The sequence below is a fragment of the Coloeus monedula genome, assembly GCF_965178545.1.
Source record: "Coloeus monedula genome assembly, chromosome: 15".
Lineage (NCBI taxonomy): Eukaryota > Metazoa > Chordata > Aves > Passeriformes > Corvidae > Coloeus > Coloeus monedula.
The window spans coordinates 12,297,572-12,315,047 of record NC_138795.1 but is presented as its reverse complement, the minus strand read 5'-3'; the positions used below and the strand labels follow the sequence as shown (position 1 = coordinate 12,315,047).

General features: G+C 37.0%; 1 protein-coding gene across 4 annotated transcripts in view; it reads right to left on the bottom strand.

The window, feature by feature from the left end:
• The window catches only part of GABRG2 (gamma-aminobutyric acid type A receptor subunit gamma2), a gene marked incomplete at both ends in the record, with an annotated part of 66,100 nt that overhangs the window by 41,324 nt on the left and 7,300 nt on the right, over nt 1-17,476 (bottom strand). For 2 of the 4 annotated variants that reach the window (XM_082291272.1, XM_082291274.1), the window contains one exon: nt 629-764. Coding sequence is in view for 1 of the 4 variants with exons in the window: in XM_082291271.1 (XP_082147397.1) it covers nt 629-777 (149 nt within the window). Of the gene's footprint in view, nt 1-628; nt 778-17,476 lie in introns of those variants that run through there. The other 2 variants (XM_082291271.1, XM_082291273.1) reach the window with 2 other exon arrangements.

The window sequence follows — 17,476 nt, the reverse complement described above, 5'->3', positions numbered from 1 at the left end:
AGGTGATTCAATCAAATAAGGCTTCCATTCTGAGTCCAGGCTTGGCTCTGTATATTTACATTGACTGTGGGGAATCATCTGGGCAGATTGGCTTTGCTTGACTGCAGTTATCTTTTGTGAACCTATTCCTCTGTGCCCTATTCTGTCACTTCCTGCCCTGCTGTGCTAGTGAGGGCTCAGGCTGCATCAGTCTGTGCAGGCCTGCTGCCCTCAGAGGCTCTGTATCCATCACATCCTGCAAGGATTAGGCTGTGTTACCCTCTTCTTGGCCTTTCTTTCCAATGTATTATTTGTGATTCTCTAACAGAATCTCTTAGGTGTAAAAAGAAGAGGAAAAACTTGCTTTTTCATTCCCCAGAAGTTACATTCTGAACTTCCTATGCAGGTAAATCATTAAAAGCAGCCTGATTCACTCTTATTAGAGGTCTTAGGATAGATTCAGCAATCTTAATTGATGTCAGCTTCCAAAATCATGACTGTTTTACATACCTCTGATGTTTTTCTGCATTGCATTTTATTCTCATAACTACTTTGAATGGCTTCTGCTTCCTGGGTAGCAAAATCTGACATGAAAATTCTTTCTCTTTGCTGCTTAATCAAAAGTGGTCTAAAAACAAAACCAACATACCTCCTATGTCAGGTCTCAATTTGTTGTCATATCCTTCCAGCAAGCCATTTAAAATAAGAGTCACATCACTCTCATGGACTTTGGGAGTCAAAACCCAAGTCTTATTTGAAGTGTAATCTTCATAATCATCATCTCCCTTTTGGGTGGAACTATTAAAGAAATAAAAATGAAGGAAAGAAAAGCCTTGAAAAATACAAATTTGTAGGTAACTACTTTGGAAGACAATACCCACGTTTTTAGATTTTAATAATACTGTAAAAACATTTTAAAAATTTCCCATTTTCAAAATTAGACTCCCACTAAAGATGCCGCATAACAGTTGAGGTTACAGTTCACTTTATCAGTGTTTCCTTTGAGTACGGTTGAGATCACATTCTGTCTTTTCAGAGGAACATCAGCGCTTATCACCTTTGTTATGCCTATTTTTTCTCTCATTGACTCAGGTGGGACCTGTTATGAAATAAATCTGTCACTTAGCTTATGCAACTCTCCACCAAAATATCACTTATTATGTACACAGTGTTGTTGCTTTACTTCTATAGGAGAGAATGATTTGATGAAACACATCATCAAGACAAGACCAATAATTAGATTCATTCAAACTTCTCACACAGCTTTTCTCCACTCTGATGAACTTGAGTTCACTGTGCATTTGGAAAGTTGAGCACAAATTTTTGTCAAGGATTTTCCTTTTCACTTTTGCTAACCAGAACCCACAGAGGATAAAAAAGTCTGTCTGCTGGGGTTTTTCTGCTACTCAGAAGTACGACAGCAGATCTAATTCAACCTGCTTAGCACAGTAAAAAAAACAAGTTCGGAGTCAGAAATGTGTAGACTAGTCTTAATGGATGTTTTGTTTTCTCAAAATCAGTGCCTCTAGTTCTAGAGGAGAACATTGAAACTACTTTAGAATATGACATAATCAGATATTTTCATTTCAGAATGTCAGTGGTAATCAGCTGAACACTGCTAGGCAACCGTATGGTTTTTTGCATAATATGCCAGTGCCCTTCTTTCCTGACCTGCTTCTGTGACAAAGTTTGAATGCTGCTGGCTGGATATGGAAAATATTAATGATACTACAAATGTCTTAAGCCAGTGGAGAGAGTTTGGGTACAAATGGGTGAAAAACAGAAAAATTAATTATTTTCCAGTTTCAGACAGAATCTGAAAAGGAGTGGGAAAGAGCACAGAGAAGCAGATTCTCATGGGGGCTGGATCTTCTGCTTGACACACAAGATTAAAAGAGGTGCAGCTGGTCATGGTCATGGGTGCAGTAGTGAAGGGGTGACTCATCCCAGAGCCTCAGCTGAGGTCTTGCACACTCTTCCATATAGTGCTCCCCTGCTGCATCCAGCTTGTACCTACTCAGAGTGCATGGCTCAAACACTTTCCCATGTTGGGTGTTTGGGAGATGTAAGCCAAATGCACAAATACAGTCTCACTAGGAAAGAGGCTTTGGGTTCTTTCTTCACCCTGGGCACAGACTAACAGGAAAGAGCTGTAGCTTTTTTTGCCTCTCAGTGTAGGACACTGCTTCCCAGGAGGTGCTGAAGGCACAGGGACATTTGAAGCAGCCTGAGATTGCATAGGGCTGTAGCAACTAGGAATGTGTAGCATGGAGAGAGAGCTAGTCTTGCTCTGAGTTGAGCTTGGAAGCTGGTAATGAATCTGATCTGCACCTTTGTTACATGTGTTGGGTACGAGCCACTGACTGCAGCCTCCAGGCACCACTTCACCCGCCCTGCACCAGCCATGGGTATCTGGGAGCTTCAGCTTCCCAGGCCAAGAACTGGCAACCCAAACTCTTCATTCTGGCTGCACAAGCCTGGACCTGTAGTGTTTTATTAGGAATCAAAAGCAGAGTTTTAATTGGCAATATGCTCCATGGTATTCTGCTGGTACTGACAAACAGGCCAATTTAATTAAATTGGGAGAATTTTTTTTTATTAAGTTGTCTGGAGTTCAAAGATCTAATTGTAATTCAAAGAAACATAACCAAAGCCAAATTCTCTCTCCTGGAGGAAAGGAAATACTTCTGAAATAAAGTCTTTGCAAACAGAATGCACTAGATTATGTTTTCAAACTGTGCAAAGTGAATGAAGAAAAATAACTTTATGTATAAAAAACCTTATTCATGTTTTATAAGCAATTAAACAGCTGTTCTCTGAAAAGAATACCTTTTTCTGCGTGGAAAAGAAAAAAATCAAATGCATTCTTTCACAAACGCAACATGTTACTGAATATCAGTGCAATGAGAAAGCTTGAAAACTCAAACCAGCTAATTAGTAATCTGGTCTACTAGACAGTAAAAGATTAGAAGTATGTTTGTCTAGAAGTTTTCTCAGATCTAGAACAACCTTATTGAACAGCAGCCCACAGTAACTGAAACTTCCATTCCTTCTTGGAAATTATTTCTCTGACGGAAATAGCTATCTGTATGTTTGCTCATCTCTTATCTCAAGCCATTTTGGCACTCCACATCTCCAAAACCAGTGGATGCTTCATGAAATTAGTGGGAGACAGAGGAGAGAAAACACAGCCAATGCAGCTGGGGAAAAATGCTACTGAATTCCAGCTTTTATAAGAATGCCACAAGGATCATAAGTTAGCATGGGTATGCAATTTTCTGTCTGTGTAAACCTGCATTCCAGACAGAAAAATCAGAGGTGCATCTCTAGACAGATGAGCAGAGCTTTAGCCATGCAATGCCATTAATACAATGAAAATTATAATGACAAAGCCCCTTTCATCTCCTTAAGACTTTCAGCTCAGTCTTTCTGATTATATGGCTGAAATTTTGCAAGTGCTTTTAATGTCCAAACCAAATTTGTTAAAGCCTAGATTACACCCAAATGCATATTGAAATCTATTTTTATTTTTCTGACTGCTAGAAATTTTCAAATCTAGTAATATAGATATGAAAAAAAACATATTTACCTATTTGCAGATTAAACCATAATTTTTGGAAGGTTCATCTTTCAGACACTGATACAAAATCTCACCATATGAGATATTCCCACTGTGATATTAATGCCACTGCAAGATGTCTACAAAACTGCTTTACATAAATCCATAAATACATACATTTCCCTTGCTGGAAAAGAGATTACTTAAGAGGGTCAGAACCCAAGCTTGAAACTTCAAACCAGAGAGTAATTAAAGTTAGAAGGCACTTTTGGAGGTCATCTGGTCCAATCCCTGCTCATTTTGCCACCTGAGTCTGCATGTGGTGGCTGTGATGGTAATCACAACCATAGATAGATACATGTGTATCCACAAGTGTTTAACATTCAGGGAGCTCTTTTTATGTCTCAAATTACTTGAAATACTTCTTCACAGAGCAGGAAGAGGGCAGAAATTACTGATGCTAATAATAATTTATTAATTTAGATCTGGTTTTCTTAATAATCTATACAACGATCTATAAAATGGTATCTCACTCTACAATTACATAAAAACCTCATTCTACCAATGAGATTTTTACCATGTCAGGGGCTTCCTCCCTAGAACAAACACGTATTAATCCAAATCCTGCATTGAAGTTTTTACTTGATTTATAACATTTATGTAGCTCTTTTGAGTGCTAACTGATGAGGAGTAACTTTAGCACAAACTGAGGCTGACACAAAGTAAATGTTCAGGAACTTATTCTTCAGATCTTTGCCAGTGTATTTGATCCATACATTTCCTTGCAATACTCTCTGGGCAACATTTAATCATTCTTGGTGCAAGTGTAATCCTGGTGGGCAGAGGTGCCCACTGCAGGTAGAACTGGGGTCTCCAGTCAAGGGAAAAAGGATTAATGAAGTGATGCTCACTTCTGTTGTCATATCCTCCTTTATGGGCCCCTTAGCACTAAAGTCATTATTTCTGTACTGGAAATACATTGAAATTGTAGAAAAGGATATCTCTGCTGGGAAACCACTGATGCATTAGGAAAACAATTTTTTTCCATCTTCTTTATTGATCCTTATTCAGAAGACATGGTCAAGCCCATTACTTAAATGTTTTGTTAATGTGCTGATACACTATTCTCTTAGCGGTCCAAAGCCACAAAAGTCCACAATACAGTTCAGGAATCTTTTTTTTTTTTTTTTTTTTTTTTTTTTTTAATAAATTCAGCATGATTTCTTTTCTTTTGTGCTTTCATTTCCCTGCAAGTAAGTTTGATGCCTATGTAAAAATAATCAGCACTTTAGCAAAATTTAAGAAATACTTATATTAATGGTATCTAACTGTCTTACATTATTATGCTTTCAAGCCTTTTGGCTTAAATTCTTTAGTTCAAAAATTAACATAAAGCATAGGTTACCCATTTCAAAACTACTGTGTTTTATTTAATTGCTATCACAAAGTCAACACTATAACTTTGGATGATCTCTGCTGTCATCTCTATATCAGAGACACTCTAATGTGATTGCCAGGAGAATCTTATGTAGTGTTTCTTGGAAAGATACTACCATGTGTTGGTAAAGATAGGCCATGCATTATTTAATATCACAGACAGCAGCAATAATTTTACAGTCTAAATTGGGGGACAGATTATTTAAGTAGTGAGCAGTAACTCACTAAGGATATCCCTTTGAAATAAGGTATTATTTCTAATCCACAGGAACATGATTTTCATATCTTGTTATAAGGAATAGAAGGGAAAGCATACTCTTCTCTGGCAAAAAAAAACTTCCATGGCTGGTGAGTCTTTCAGACTTCAGATATGAGATCATATATTTAGCTCGTCAAAATCTCTCTGGTTCCAGTGACTTTAAATGAGTTATACCAATTTGTACCTGCTGTGTCTCTGTCCTCTATGTCTTCTAAATATAAAAAATTAAATTTAACTATTACCAAGAATTTTGTTGTGAAACTTCGCCTGAGTTAATTGCCAATATTTGCTGTTTACAAGCAGAATCAGAGTAGCCACTAAGTGCCTAAAGGGAAGGACCTGTAGCAGTACTGAATAACTAATAAACTAATTAAAAACTTAATTTTATTTATCAAAAAATCTGGGCAGTTTCATCTTTTATACAAAGTAGGCTACAGAGCTTTCATCAAAGATTTAATAAACTACTTGAACAAAAAACAAGTTTTCCGTTGAAAGCACCAATGTTTTCTACATCTCAGGGAAGAACTGAAACATGGCTTGCCAGTTCACCCAACAGCACTGTTCAATTTAATGAAGAGTCAAGTTCAATTCATTCTCTGATGTGCATAGAAAATTACCCTAATCTATAGGTCATACATTATTCATGGTGATACTATGGTCACTGGGAAGGAAAGATGTATACCAGGTTCCCACTGTGCATACAGAGATGCTGTAGGCAGATGTGACATATGAGTATGTGGAGATGGCAGATGTGTAAGAGAATACAGTGTCTCTGGAAATCTAACAGTGTCTAAATTCTCCCTTGTTGACTCATATTTTAAGTAAAGGTATCTTGATTGAAGCAGAAAATGTTTTCACAAAGCTGTGCCATGAATTCTCTTGTCCTGTTTGTGTTTCTGTTCTGTCCATTTGTCCTTGGATTAAATCCCAAGGCTATGCCCAGGACTGAGTTACTATTCTTGCCATAAAAACGGCACGTATTTTCTCTTTTACTACTAAATGTTCATCACAAATACCCAATCTTCAATTTTCTTAGGATTGCAAATCATGTAATGCGAAGATTAATCTCTTCCCTAATCGTTTCCCACATCAAAGATGGGAACTTGGATGCTTTGCTTAGAGAGGAAAAGAGAAGATCCAGTCAGTTATCAGAAGTTCCATAATAGAAAATGAAGTTGAGAAATTTGGACTAAGAATCTCTGAGAAACGGTCTTGTAGTCCTACTCCCTCCACCTAGAATTGTGGTGCTGCTGCAATTACAATTCTGGATGGAGCTATAATGTTTCAGAAGAGCCTGAGATCCTGGATTCACAGTGTTTTCAGCAAAGGTTGTTTCACATGGCCACAAGGGAGTATAAGCTGTATTTTGGCCATTTGTTTTACTCGTGTAGTAAGGGAGGCTGAGGAAGTTAACAGGAGGAACGAAAATAGTTTTGACCTCCACTCAGTGGTTTGGGTGGGGTGGATTTTTAGTTAGGTCATCTGTAGAAGATAGTTTATTTCCTAGGCACTGCTTCTGCTGCACCTATCATTCCAGGTACCACACAAATTATGTAATGTAGTTAAAACCTTGGCAGGAAATCATTATTATTTAAAACAAAGCAAAGCTGCATTTTTCTGTCATCCCTAAGTCACAGAGGGACTGAAGTGTATCTGAAAATAATTATTAAAAGAATATTACAGTTCTCATAAAGAAATAGATACAGCTGAAACACTTAAATTATGGGACTGACCACACAAGTCTCAAAATGGTTAAGAGCCAGAAATTACTAGAGGAGCACAAATGAGTGGTCCCAGCAATGACTTCTCAGTCATCTTTACTGAACATGAAGGCCCCAGACTGCCAGAAATCAGTCATTTCTGAAAACAGTGCCTGCCCTGAGATTTAAAAGCTGTCTGGATTCCTGTGAATGTTTACACTTTGTTCCCATGAAGAGATGATACCTGGCAACACAGAACCTGTGGATCATGCTGTGGATTTTACAAGCTTTCCTGTAGTCATTCAGCAACTCCCAGTAACCTCGCTGATGCTTGTCAGCCATTTTGGGTAAAGCAGCCCAGTTCTTAAACCTCTTCACAGACTTCTAAAATATTATATGGCAGTGGTGGTTTTGTATTCATGTCTATAAAACTGTCACTCATAGCAGACTGCTTTATCTTACAGTTCTACATCTTGCCCAAGACATGCACTCACATTCACTGCAACTAAGATGTAATAAAATTTTGCTCTTTGTAGCTATTGTTAAAGCATGTATTTTCCATCTTTTCAGATTCAGCTGAGTGTGGCTACAGCAAGTGTTTATAAAGAAAGGTTTAAAATTAAAAATTTAACTTGGTTTATGCTTTGTTTTGTTCCTGTCAGTTCATGAAAATATTTTTCAAAAAGCCCTTTGGAGTGCATTTATTGAGAGTGCTAACAATAAAATTTCTAGTTTGTAGTATTTACTGTGTTTTCTAGTTCACTGTGTTGAAAAACTGTAGTGCAATTTTTGCATTGCACAACTGATTGGATTCAAGTCATGAGTGACCATGAGGATTATTGTCCCTTTTAAAATATTTCTAGTGGCAACAAAATGGGCTCACAGCCAGTTGTCACAAAAATTACCAGAAACAGGGACCAGTGTTAGCAGCCCTGGCAAAGAACCAAAAGCTGAAATGTAGCACCCAGTCTAGAATCTGTTTCTTCAGCAGAACATTGAGATATGTTGTAAAATAAATTGATAAGGTATTTACATCTCCAGGTCTATCAGAACAGATTGTTGTTATTAAACAAAGCTGAATTACACCACATTATAAAACTTGTGCGTATGGAGAGGAATTGTATGTTACCCAGAGGGAGGATAGCAAAGAGATAGAGAGATGAAGGAAACTTCTTTAGGCCAGTAAGGAATAGAAAGATAATTATAGAAACAAGCATACATCATTCATTTTGAACACCCTGAGCTTGAAGTGCAGCATATATACTTACGAGAGCTCTGGAGGAGTGTAAGATGTGATTGGATGATTCAGATAATCCTCCATAACTTAAGATGATTATTTCAATTTTTTTTTTTTTTTTTTTTTTTTTTTTTTTTTGAGCTGGAATTTTGTATGACTATATTTCTTTATATTTTATTTACTGGAGGTTATATAATCTACTTCTCTGTCTGGTTTCACTGTGGTTATGGATACTCGTGTTAGCAGCAAGCAAAAGCATTAGAAACAAACAGAAAATGGAAAAACAGCTACAGATATTCTTCTGCTTCATAGGGTTAGCTTGAGTTGATCTGCTTTATTTGAAGGTATCTAGCTATATCTAAGTGTAAAAGTTTTAATCTTGGAATTATGTCAACTTCAGAAGGTTTCTTTTTTCTTTCACATTCCTCTTTTTGCCACTCCTCTCCCCTCCCATTCCCTTCCCTCATCCTTTTTAATTTTTTTTTTTAAACCACTCTATGCATCTCTGAATGTGAAATCTAAGGCATGATTTTTGCCTGCTGCTATTATTCAGCTCCCACAGATTTCCAATATAGCTAGCAAATCTCAAGAGAAGATGTAAACGGTCATTACTGAAATGTGATTTGATTAGGTCTGTTTTAGTTTGAGCTCATTTCATTTTTTCTGGCTGTGTTTTATCTTAGATAATTGTCACCTGTTAGTATTCCATGTGATATCTCTTTCCCAATGATGCACAGTGCTTTTATAAAAGATTGCTCTAAAATCTCACTATAAATTAAAAAGCTCAATTCTCTTCTCAGTGAGTAAGGTTAGGAAAACATGGATGCCTTCTAACCATCTATTTAAACAATATTAACTCAAAACCCCCATTTCTATTGCTCGATTAGACTTGAGAAATGAAAAAATAGGTTCTTGTTCTGTAATACCCTATGAGGCACTCATATTGGTGGTTTTGAAAAATTCTTGCACAATGTTTTTGTGCAATGATAATTTCACCCAGAAGGAAGTCACTTCTGGAATCAGTCACTCACGATGTAGTCATCTTCTCATCTCTATCTGTCAATGTTTAAAAACAAACATGTGAGGTGCTAGAAATGTCAGCAGTTTTGCTTATTGAGTAACACTCCTGAGCATTTTTTTGAGATTTAAAATACCTTTTGCTTTTATTGGTCTACCAGTGCGAGCTATAAATTAAGTTAGGCTGAACATAAATTCAAGTTAAATTGAATATAAATCCTTATTAGAATTAGATCTGTCAGGGAATGTTTTCATTCTTGTCTTCTACATCTCAGTACACAGCAGAGCACTATAATGAAGTGTTCCTAGTATTGGGCTGGGAACATGGAACGTGGAATGCTTACCCCAGCTGAAGGACTAGTGTCCTTCTACTTGCTGTGCTAAACCAAGTGATACCTGCTCTGCATGTAAGTGTAAACCATTTTTACAACATTCATAAGCACATAAATGTCCCTTATTATTTGTGTTAGATGAAGACTGGGTATGATGCTAAATCATCTCATGATGGAGGAAGAAATAATCTCTAACCATTCCTTAGGGAATGACTTTGCATTGTGCTTACCAGCAACATTAAAGCCCATATTGTTGGTAAAGCAAGTGGGTCAGGTAAGTGTTTAGGGAGCCAGTAAAAAATAAATATGAAACTAATATAGGTTTATTCTGAGTGTATTAATAATTCTTAATTCTCTTAGATCATGGAAGTATCATTACTGGAATGTTTTTGATAAAAATGTGTCTGAAGAAAGAGCTGAATGAACAGAAAATAGCTGCTCAATACACATCTTTAATTACATCATGCTAACTCATTCACAGAATAAGAGTAAGCAAATGGTGAAAATTAAACTGTTTTTTTGTTGTTTCTTTTTTAAACAATGCTTCTGATTTGACTTCATTTTTAATGCACGGTAACCAATAGTAACCCATGTGTTCCTACATAAACCAACCTATATCATGCAAGACGCTGTTTGCACTCATGCTCATAAAACAGACTGTGCAGGGGTGGATGTGGAATTTAGTTCTAATAACAGGGTAGATGTGTGATACATTAAGAATGTAAGTGGCAAACTAATGTCTGTATGTCAGCTGAGTAGGAAAATCATCAACAACTATTCTGCAATTCCCCTATAGAATTTGTTTTGATGAACTTTCTTTGGTGATTGGTACTATCAGGATGGTTTCATCTCAGGGTCTCCTTAGTCATGTGGGACATATAAGCATACCAGCTTCTGTGTGAGGACTGTCAGCATCTCTGCTCTAAAATCCACACAGGTATAGTTTTTTACCTGTCACCCCATGTCTGTTTAACCTGGAGAAAAGGAATCTTAGGGAGGACCTTATCGCTCCCTGCATCTCCCTGACAGGAGATTGTAGCCAGGTGGGGGTCAGTCTTTTCTGCCAGGTAACAAGGGATATTACAAGAGGAAACAACCTCAGGTTGCACCAGGGGAGGTTTAGGTTGGATGTTAGGAAGAATTTCTTCACTGAAAGGGCTGTCAGGCATTGGAACAGACTGCCCAGGGAAGTGCTGGGATCACCAGCTGGGAAGTGTTCAAGCCATGTGGATGTGATACTTGGGGACATAGTTTAGTGGTGAACAGGGCAGTGTGGGGTTAGTGACAGGACTCAATGGTTTTAGAAGCCTTTTCCAGCCTTAATGATTCCATGATTCTGTGCCTTTACCCTGCTATGCTGCATTCCAAGTCCATTTCTCAATGCCTCTGCAGTTGTAGTAGCCTTGGATTTCTCCCCACTACACAGCAATGTCAGTAACTCATTCTCCATGGAGTCATGGCTTGTTACTATTGTTTAAATAAAACTCTGGTTGTACCGTACAAAAAGTCAAAAAAATTAGCCATAGATGCCTGGTCAATTAGATAAATGGCTGTGGCAGCTAACCCAAGTAAAATGAAGCTGTGGGCAGGTCAAGAGGAGTTCAGACCCAGCTGGCCTCACAAGCCTCTGTCCTGAGGCCATGCAGGCTCAGTGCAAAGCAGTGGCTGTGGTGTGTTGCTGGGCTGCAGCTGAATTCACACACGGTGGTTCCAAAAATCATCACATAAATCGTGATGTAAACTGCTACATCTTACTTGCCTATTTATGCTGCTCTTTTCCAGAGACAAGTATATTCAGCTTTATGTGCAAGAATTTCAGAATCTTTTTTCTGAAAAAATGGTCAATTGTTTTAAAGGTCCTAACTAATAAATATTATGGTCACTCTGTAAATTTATTTTAGTGAGAAGAAACTGTGTATGGGCTCACTCAGTGTCTTATCTTTTTATTTCTCTATCAATCTCCAATAAGTAAAAGGTAAGGCACATAACATGCAAATTCTACCTAGCTCTGAAGTTTTTGACATTTGAGTGGGCTACGCATGATGATCACTGCAAAGCCTATCTTCCCATCCTTTGCATTTGAATGTGACTATTAAGGCTCGTCAAAACACCAGGAAAGTAGGAGCAATTTCTATTGCATACGCATACAAATATATATCTCCCAGAATTTTCTTTTTCCTCCACAAATATTTTGGCATACCTTTTTTGACTCTCATCAGCATTGTAGAATTTTACTTTATAAGTTGTCATTGCTCCGATTATGGTCAGAGAAGTTTTTCTTTGTAAAAGGAAAGAAAATTTTACAGAGAAAGCTACTAGAAACTTGTTTTATAAGTAGGTGTTATTCAGGGCTAGAGAAAGCTGGATGCTTCACAACTGGAAAAGGGAGCAAGAATAAGAACAATAACCAAATACAAGCAGAACTAAGAGTGGGTTTGATTAATGTGTGTAACTGGCTACAAGCGTCAGAAGTAATATGGATGACATACTACTGTGGATGACATTTGGATGACACAGACATATTCCAAAAGCATTATTTTGAAACACTGCATTTGGAGCCAAGTTTATCCAACACTAGTACCAATTTGTTTCAGAAATTTCTGGAGAGAAGAAACCATATTAATGCCTAAGACATGTATTCTCATGTAACTAGAGTTTGAAAATATATTTAGCACAGGGTGCTGAAGATGCTGCAGGGAATGATACAAAGTCCAGAAAGACATACAGTGGTGAAAATGTTTCCTTCAGTTCAAGAGATTATGTAAGAGGATTTTATTTTTTCTCCTTGTCTCCTCATCTCCTGCAGCTCTGTACTGTGGCTTAGTCAAAGGATTCACTAAATGTGGTGCAGAGACTGTTTCAGTTGAAAACCAAAGTGTCCATATATTCAGGCCACAGTGTCCAGTTCCCCATCAGGTTTCCTTGGCTCCATCAGAGCTCTGTGGAGCACCCCCATGGCATGACAGCAAAGAGCTTTAATGGTGAATCGATACAAGACCAAGCAAGGATGTTACCATCTGGCCTTACTAAGTCATCTTGGATTAGTCCATGCCCAGCTGTGGGGTCTCCCTGGAAGAGATGTAAGCACCAGCTACGTGTGGTGTCATTTATGGAATTTAGGGTATCTGGACAAAGCATCGTGGCAACTCAGAACAGGCTCATTGGCAAAATGCAGAGGGTTTCAGACCCCAATTTCTGTCAGTACAGGGGAGGCACCATGAGGCTTCAGAGATTTTGTTGGTCCTTTATGGATCTTACCCAAACTTCATAATCAGGAACTCTTTAAAAACAAGACTCTTTCCATGACTTGAGCAGATGCCGATGGGACCATCAGGTGAGGATGGACACCTGCAAACCCTTGAAAATAATGGCAGATGAACAGAAGCTGAGGATAAAGATGTTTTACTAATCATAGCATATCTCCCACATGGATAGATCCATCTTCAGTTTTCCCTTGCTACAAATCCAGCAGCTTTTTATGAGCTACAGGCTTATGCAGAATAACAACAGAGTATTGATAAGAAGAAATTCCACTGGAAGCCACTGAAGTAAAACTTTACATAAAAAACAGGTGCTATTCTAAGATCTACAGTTTTCCAGGACAGATTACCAAAGAAATAATTTAGAAGAGAGGACATAAATGGAATATATTTGCTGGAAAATGTTGCTTTTTTAGCTTACATCTGTCAGATTTTCCAGGATTATGCTTTCCATACTGCCAGCTGCTCAGTATTCTTATCCTCATGCAGAAAACCATGTTGCTAAACATTTAAAGACAAATAAAAGTGTTCTCCTGGATAAAGGCTTGAATGCTTAAAACCCTGCAAAACTGAAGCCCAGCTTAGCTGCCTCAGCCTGTTTTTCAAGGTTTTGTTGCAGACATGACATCTTTCTCAAAGAAATTCATTGTTTACATACCATTTGGAATTCTTACTTGTTAACTAAAAGGAGAGCTATTTAAAATATGCACTATTTATGATTGGACATAATTTGACTATTAAACTTCTGGGCTTTTTCATTAAATCCTTTCATTACTATTTTATTGAGGAGCTCAGAAAATTGCATATGCAGGTAATGATTGCGGGTAACAAATGTTTCTCATTTTTTAGTCTGAATATATATTGCATTGAATTTAATCACATCTATGCTTATCTACTATAGAGAGATGAAGAGATATAGAGCTTTGGGGTTGGTAACAGAAAAATTTATTTCACAGATATAGTACCTTTCCCCTTTTTTTTTTTTTCCTTCCTTAACAAATTGTGTAATTAAAGCTGCTAACAATTTTCCCTTCTAGTTTTCTCCTTAAGCCTTCACATACCCAGAACTTTTTCAAAGTTACCATGAGAGCTGAATTTCTTGGTTTCTGGCCAAAGATTAATTTTATGTCAAAGTCTGAAATAAAATCCACTTTTTGAAATCAGTAAGGCTAAAATTACTCCTATTCCTTTTTAAAATCAAATCTATATATGGATTGTTTTCACACATGTAATCCCTAGATGACTGAATAGTAAGTTTTGGAACTCATTATAGAAATAATACATATTAAGAAGTATGCCAGAGTAAAAGTGGTTGGCTATTAAGTGGTTAAAATGCATTAAGTGGGTAAAACAGTGGTTGAAAGTGGTTGGATATTAATAGCAAGTAATTTAGAATTGCATAATTTAATTTCTGAGCAATGAACTCTCTCTAGAGGTGCTGCTGGCATGTGGTGAGAGGAAAGATACACTGTCCTCACCTGGACAAAATAGTGGTACCTTAGATTTACAACCTTTTGACGTCAAGGAGGCAGAGTTGTGGTTCTGGATCACAATAACCAGTGCAGAGAATAATATTTTCATGTTGTTCACCATTGATTCTTAAATACGGGTTTCAGAGCCTTGTTAGTTATACTGGACATGGAATTTAGGAATTTGGCCTGAAAGATTTGTCATGACTTTAATCTCATGTGCTGCATTAGAGCCTTATTAAGGTTTTAAGTAATTTTAAGTGCATGCTATAAGTCTTTAAAGCAGCTTAGTGAGGTTTTTATCATTTCCTTTAGAAACCAGAAAATGAGAAAAGTAATTGTTAATGTATTTTTGATTGTTCTTGCCCTAAAGATCTTACAAATATCCAATGTTTATTCAGTACAATGTGGTCTGTGATACTGGTTATTTTTTTTTGTTTCAGTAAAAGAGTAGCAATATTTGTAATTGTATTATAAGGACCTCCAAGTATGTTACTGTTGGTAACCTTCCCCTCTTTCAAATCTTCACCTTCCCAGAAAATAGTGACTTCTTTGCTCCATTACAAAACAAAATTGTAATACTCAAAACACATTTGAGCCCTCACAGGCTGGAGAAGCAGAATGCATCATTTAAGTTACATATAGAAATACAAAAGGTGTCTTCTCAATATTTAAGTTCAGCTATCAAGACAGTTCTTGGCAGTGGAAATATTTTTACATGGTTCACATGTCCCATCTTCTTTCTGAAGCCACTACCAGCTTTCTCACTTGTGTTCTTGTTCAAGTGTGGAATGTCTCTGGTCTCTGACTCCCAAAACACACCCAGGCTCTCTTCACTTCATGCAAATGGTTGCTCTTCATTTATCATCTTTGTTAATTTGAACATAATAACTCATCATCCCAATCCCTCCACTTGTTTTCTATTTGAAGCAGGTGAAGCAAGCTTCTTCTCACTATGTTAAAAATGTTGTAAAATTCCAGTCTTCATAATTCACTTCCAGACCAGGCTCAGTTCTGCCTCTTATTCATAGCAAGCGTACAACCTTCCTGGACTCATTGCTGAAGTCCTTACTCTCTGAATTAAGTAACTCTAAGGACTATCAGTAATTCATCTAAGAAGGTCAAGCTGACTGTAATTTTAATTATATATATATGGTGTCATTCTTCATTCACTAACATTTTTATGCCTGTTTGCCTTTCCTGTTTTATCTGTTTGTGCCATGGTTTCACAGTTGTCTTGAAAATATTGTCCATTCCCAAAAATAAGCATGAGCTAATGGTCTACATATATAATTATGTTATTGATTTTTGGGAGAGGCAGGTGATTATTTTTCTGCACAGAGAGTCAGTTTAAAAGCTTAAGTTTTGGAAGAATGGCTCTTAGGGCTATAAAAGTAGAAACCAGAGGCATTAATCAGGGTAGCAGAGGGGAAAAGTCATTGTAGATTCCTTGATAAACTGTTTTCCCTTGCCTGCTTCAGTTTCTGCTGTCCACCTGATTGAAGCCCTTTTAGTGCTAATCTGTAGTGTGAAGTCTTTTGTGTCTTCACCAGATTTTGGAGAGGAAAAGCAGAGTACAAACTCTACCGCCCTTCCATGGGATGTACACAAAATGCCCAAGAGATAACTGATCTCTGTATGTGGTTGTCATGGGCACATCTCATTCTGCTTTGGTGACACACTTCTCCAGCTTTAGCAAACATATGTGTAGTTTAGTAGGTCCCATATGTGTAGTTTAGTAGGTCCCATCACCCAATAATATATTGACTAATACATTGATTAGTTTAGTAAGGCTTTCTAGCATTATCTGATTAATTGCTCTTAATGGTTCTCTTTCTTGTTCTTTCTTCTGCTGTCTGTTTTTCTCTCTCTTGAAAAATAATCTAAGGGAATTAAATGAAAGTGGAATTCAGTGGATAATCCTCAATCTGTTCCAGCAGGCAGATTTCTGTTTGGATCTGAAGATATTTTGCTATGGATTAACAAAAGCTTCATATGACCAGAACATGCTATTTGTGTTACACAATAATAACATTGAACCACTAATGAAGAAAAACACTAATTTTCTCATATTACCTACTTAATTTTGGGGGGGTAGGAATTCTGACAGAAGATTATTATGGGTATGCATGAGATATCCTTTAAGGTGCATTTCTCAGCAATGTATAGAACCAGAAGTATTTTTCAGCAGAACATGGAGCATTCAAAAAGTTGAAGAAGATAAGTAGCTCAGAAAAAAAGGTAGCTTTCCATCTCAAGGGTTCACACCAAGGTCCAAGATGACATTCAGTAAAAAATACCATTTCATACATGATGACCTGCATAATTTGGAAAGAGCTAACACAAGCATAAAAAGTAAATAACTTCTAATTCCGTTCCTTCCAAAAGCTCATTATTATCCTTCATTTATTTTAAATAGCTTTTTTACATATATTGATCTTTTATTTATGGTAATAATCTGTGTATGTTGCTTTAGGTATAGTAAAAATGACATTTGTTTAATGTTTTGCGGCTGTCTGCAAATAGATTAATGTTCTGTCTTGTAAGACTAATATTTAGTTTTGTACACAATGGCCAGATTTCACAGCTAGGCCTACACATTATGTTGTTCTTTACTGAAGATGTGTGAAAATGTCCTTCCACTAGATCTGAAAAAATAGAACTTATCCTCAAGGTATGAAAATCTGATTTAAACAATAGTGATTTTCTTTCTTAGTGGTGATTTCCTGTTGCACTAAGATACTTGTATGATTTACTGAATTTCTATTGCCTGCTATCACTTTGCAGTAAGCATAATGTAGTCATTACTCTGGGTCAAATCAGTGATATTTTGTGCCATGTATTTTGCACCTGGCAGCTGCCAATAGCAGAGGATAAGAGCAAAATATAAGGGCAGAAATATCACTGGTGAAGTGTCTCCTCTTCCAGAAACATGCACCTAGAGATTTCCTATAATGAAATGCTATCAGTGAATTTAATGGATTTTAAAAGATTTTAAAATATTTTTTGTCCCTTTGAATCTATAAATATTTGGGCTGTGCACCATCTCACCTTTTTAAAAAAATCATTTTTGTAAGTTTTCAGCCAGGGATAATTTCACTGCATACTCTATGTCTTTTATATAAGAGAGAGCAAGTAAAGCTGCTGTAGTCAACTTTTTCTGTGTTGCTTAGGACTTCACATGAAAAAAACATTATGCAGCTGAGGTATTCATTTACATGGGAAGG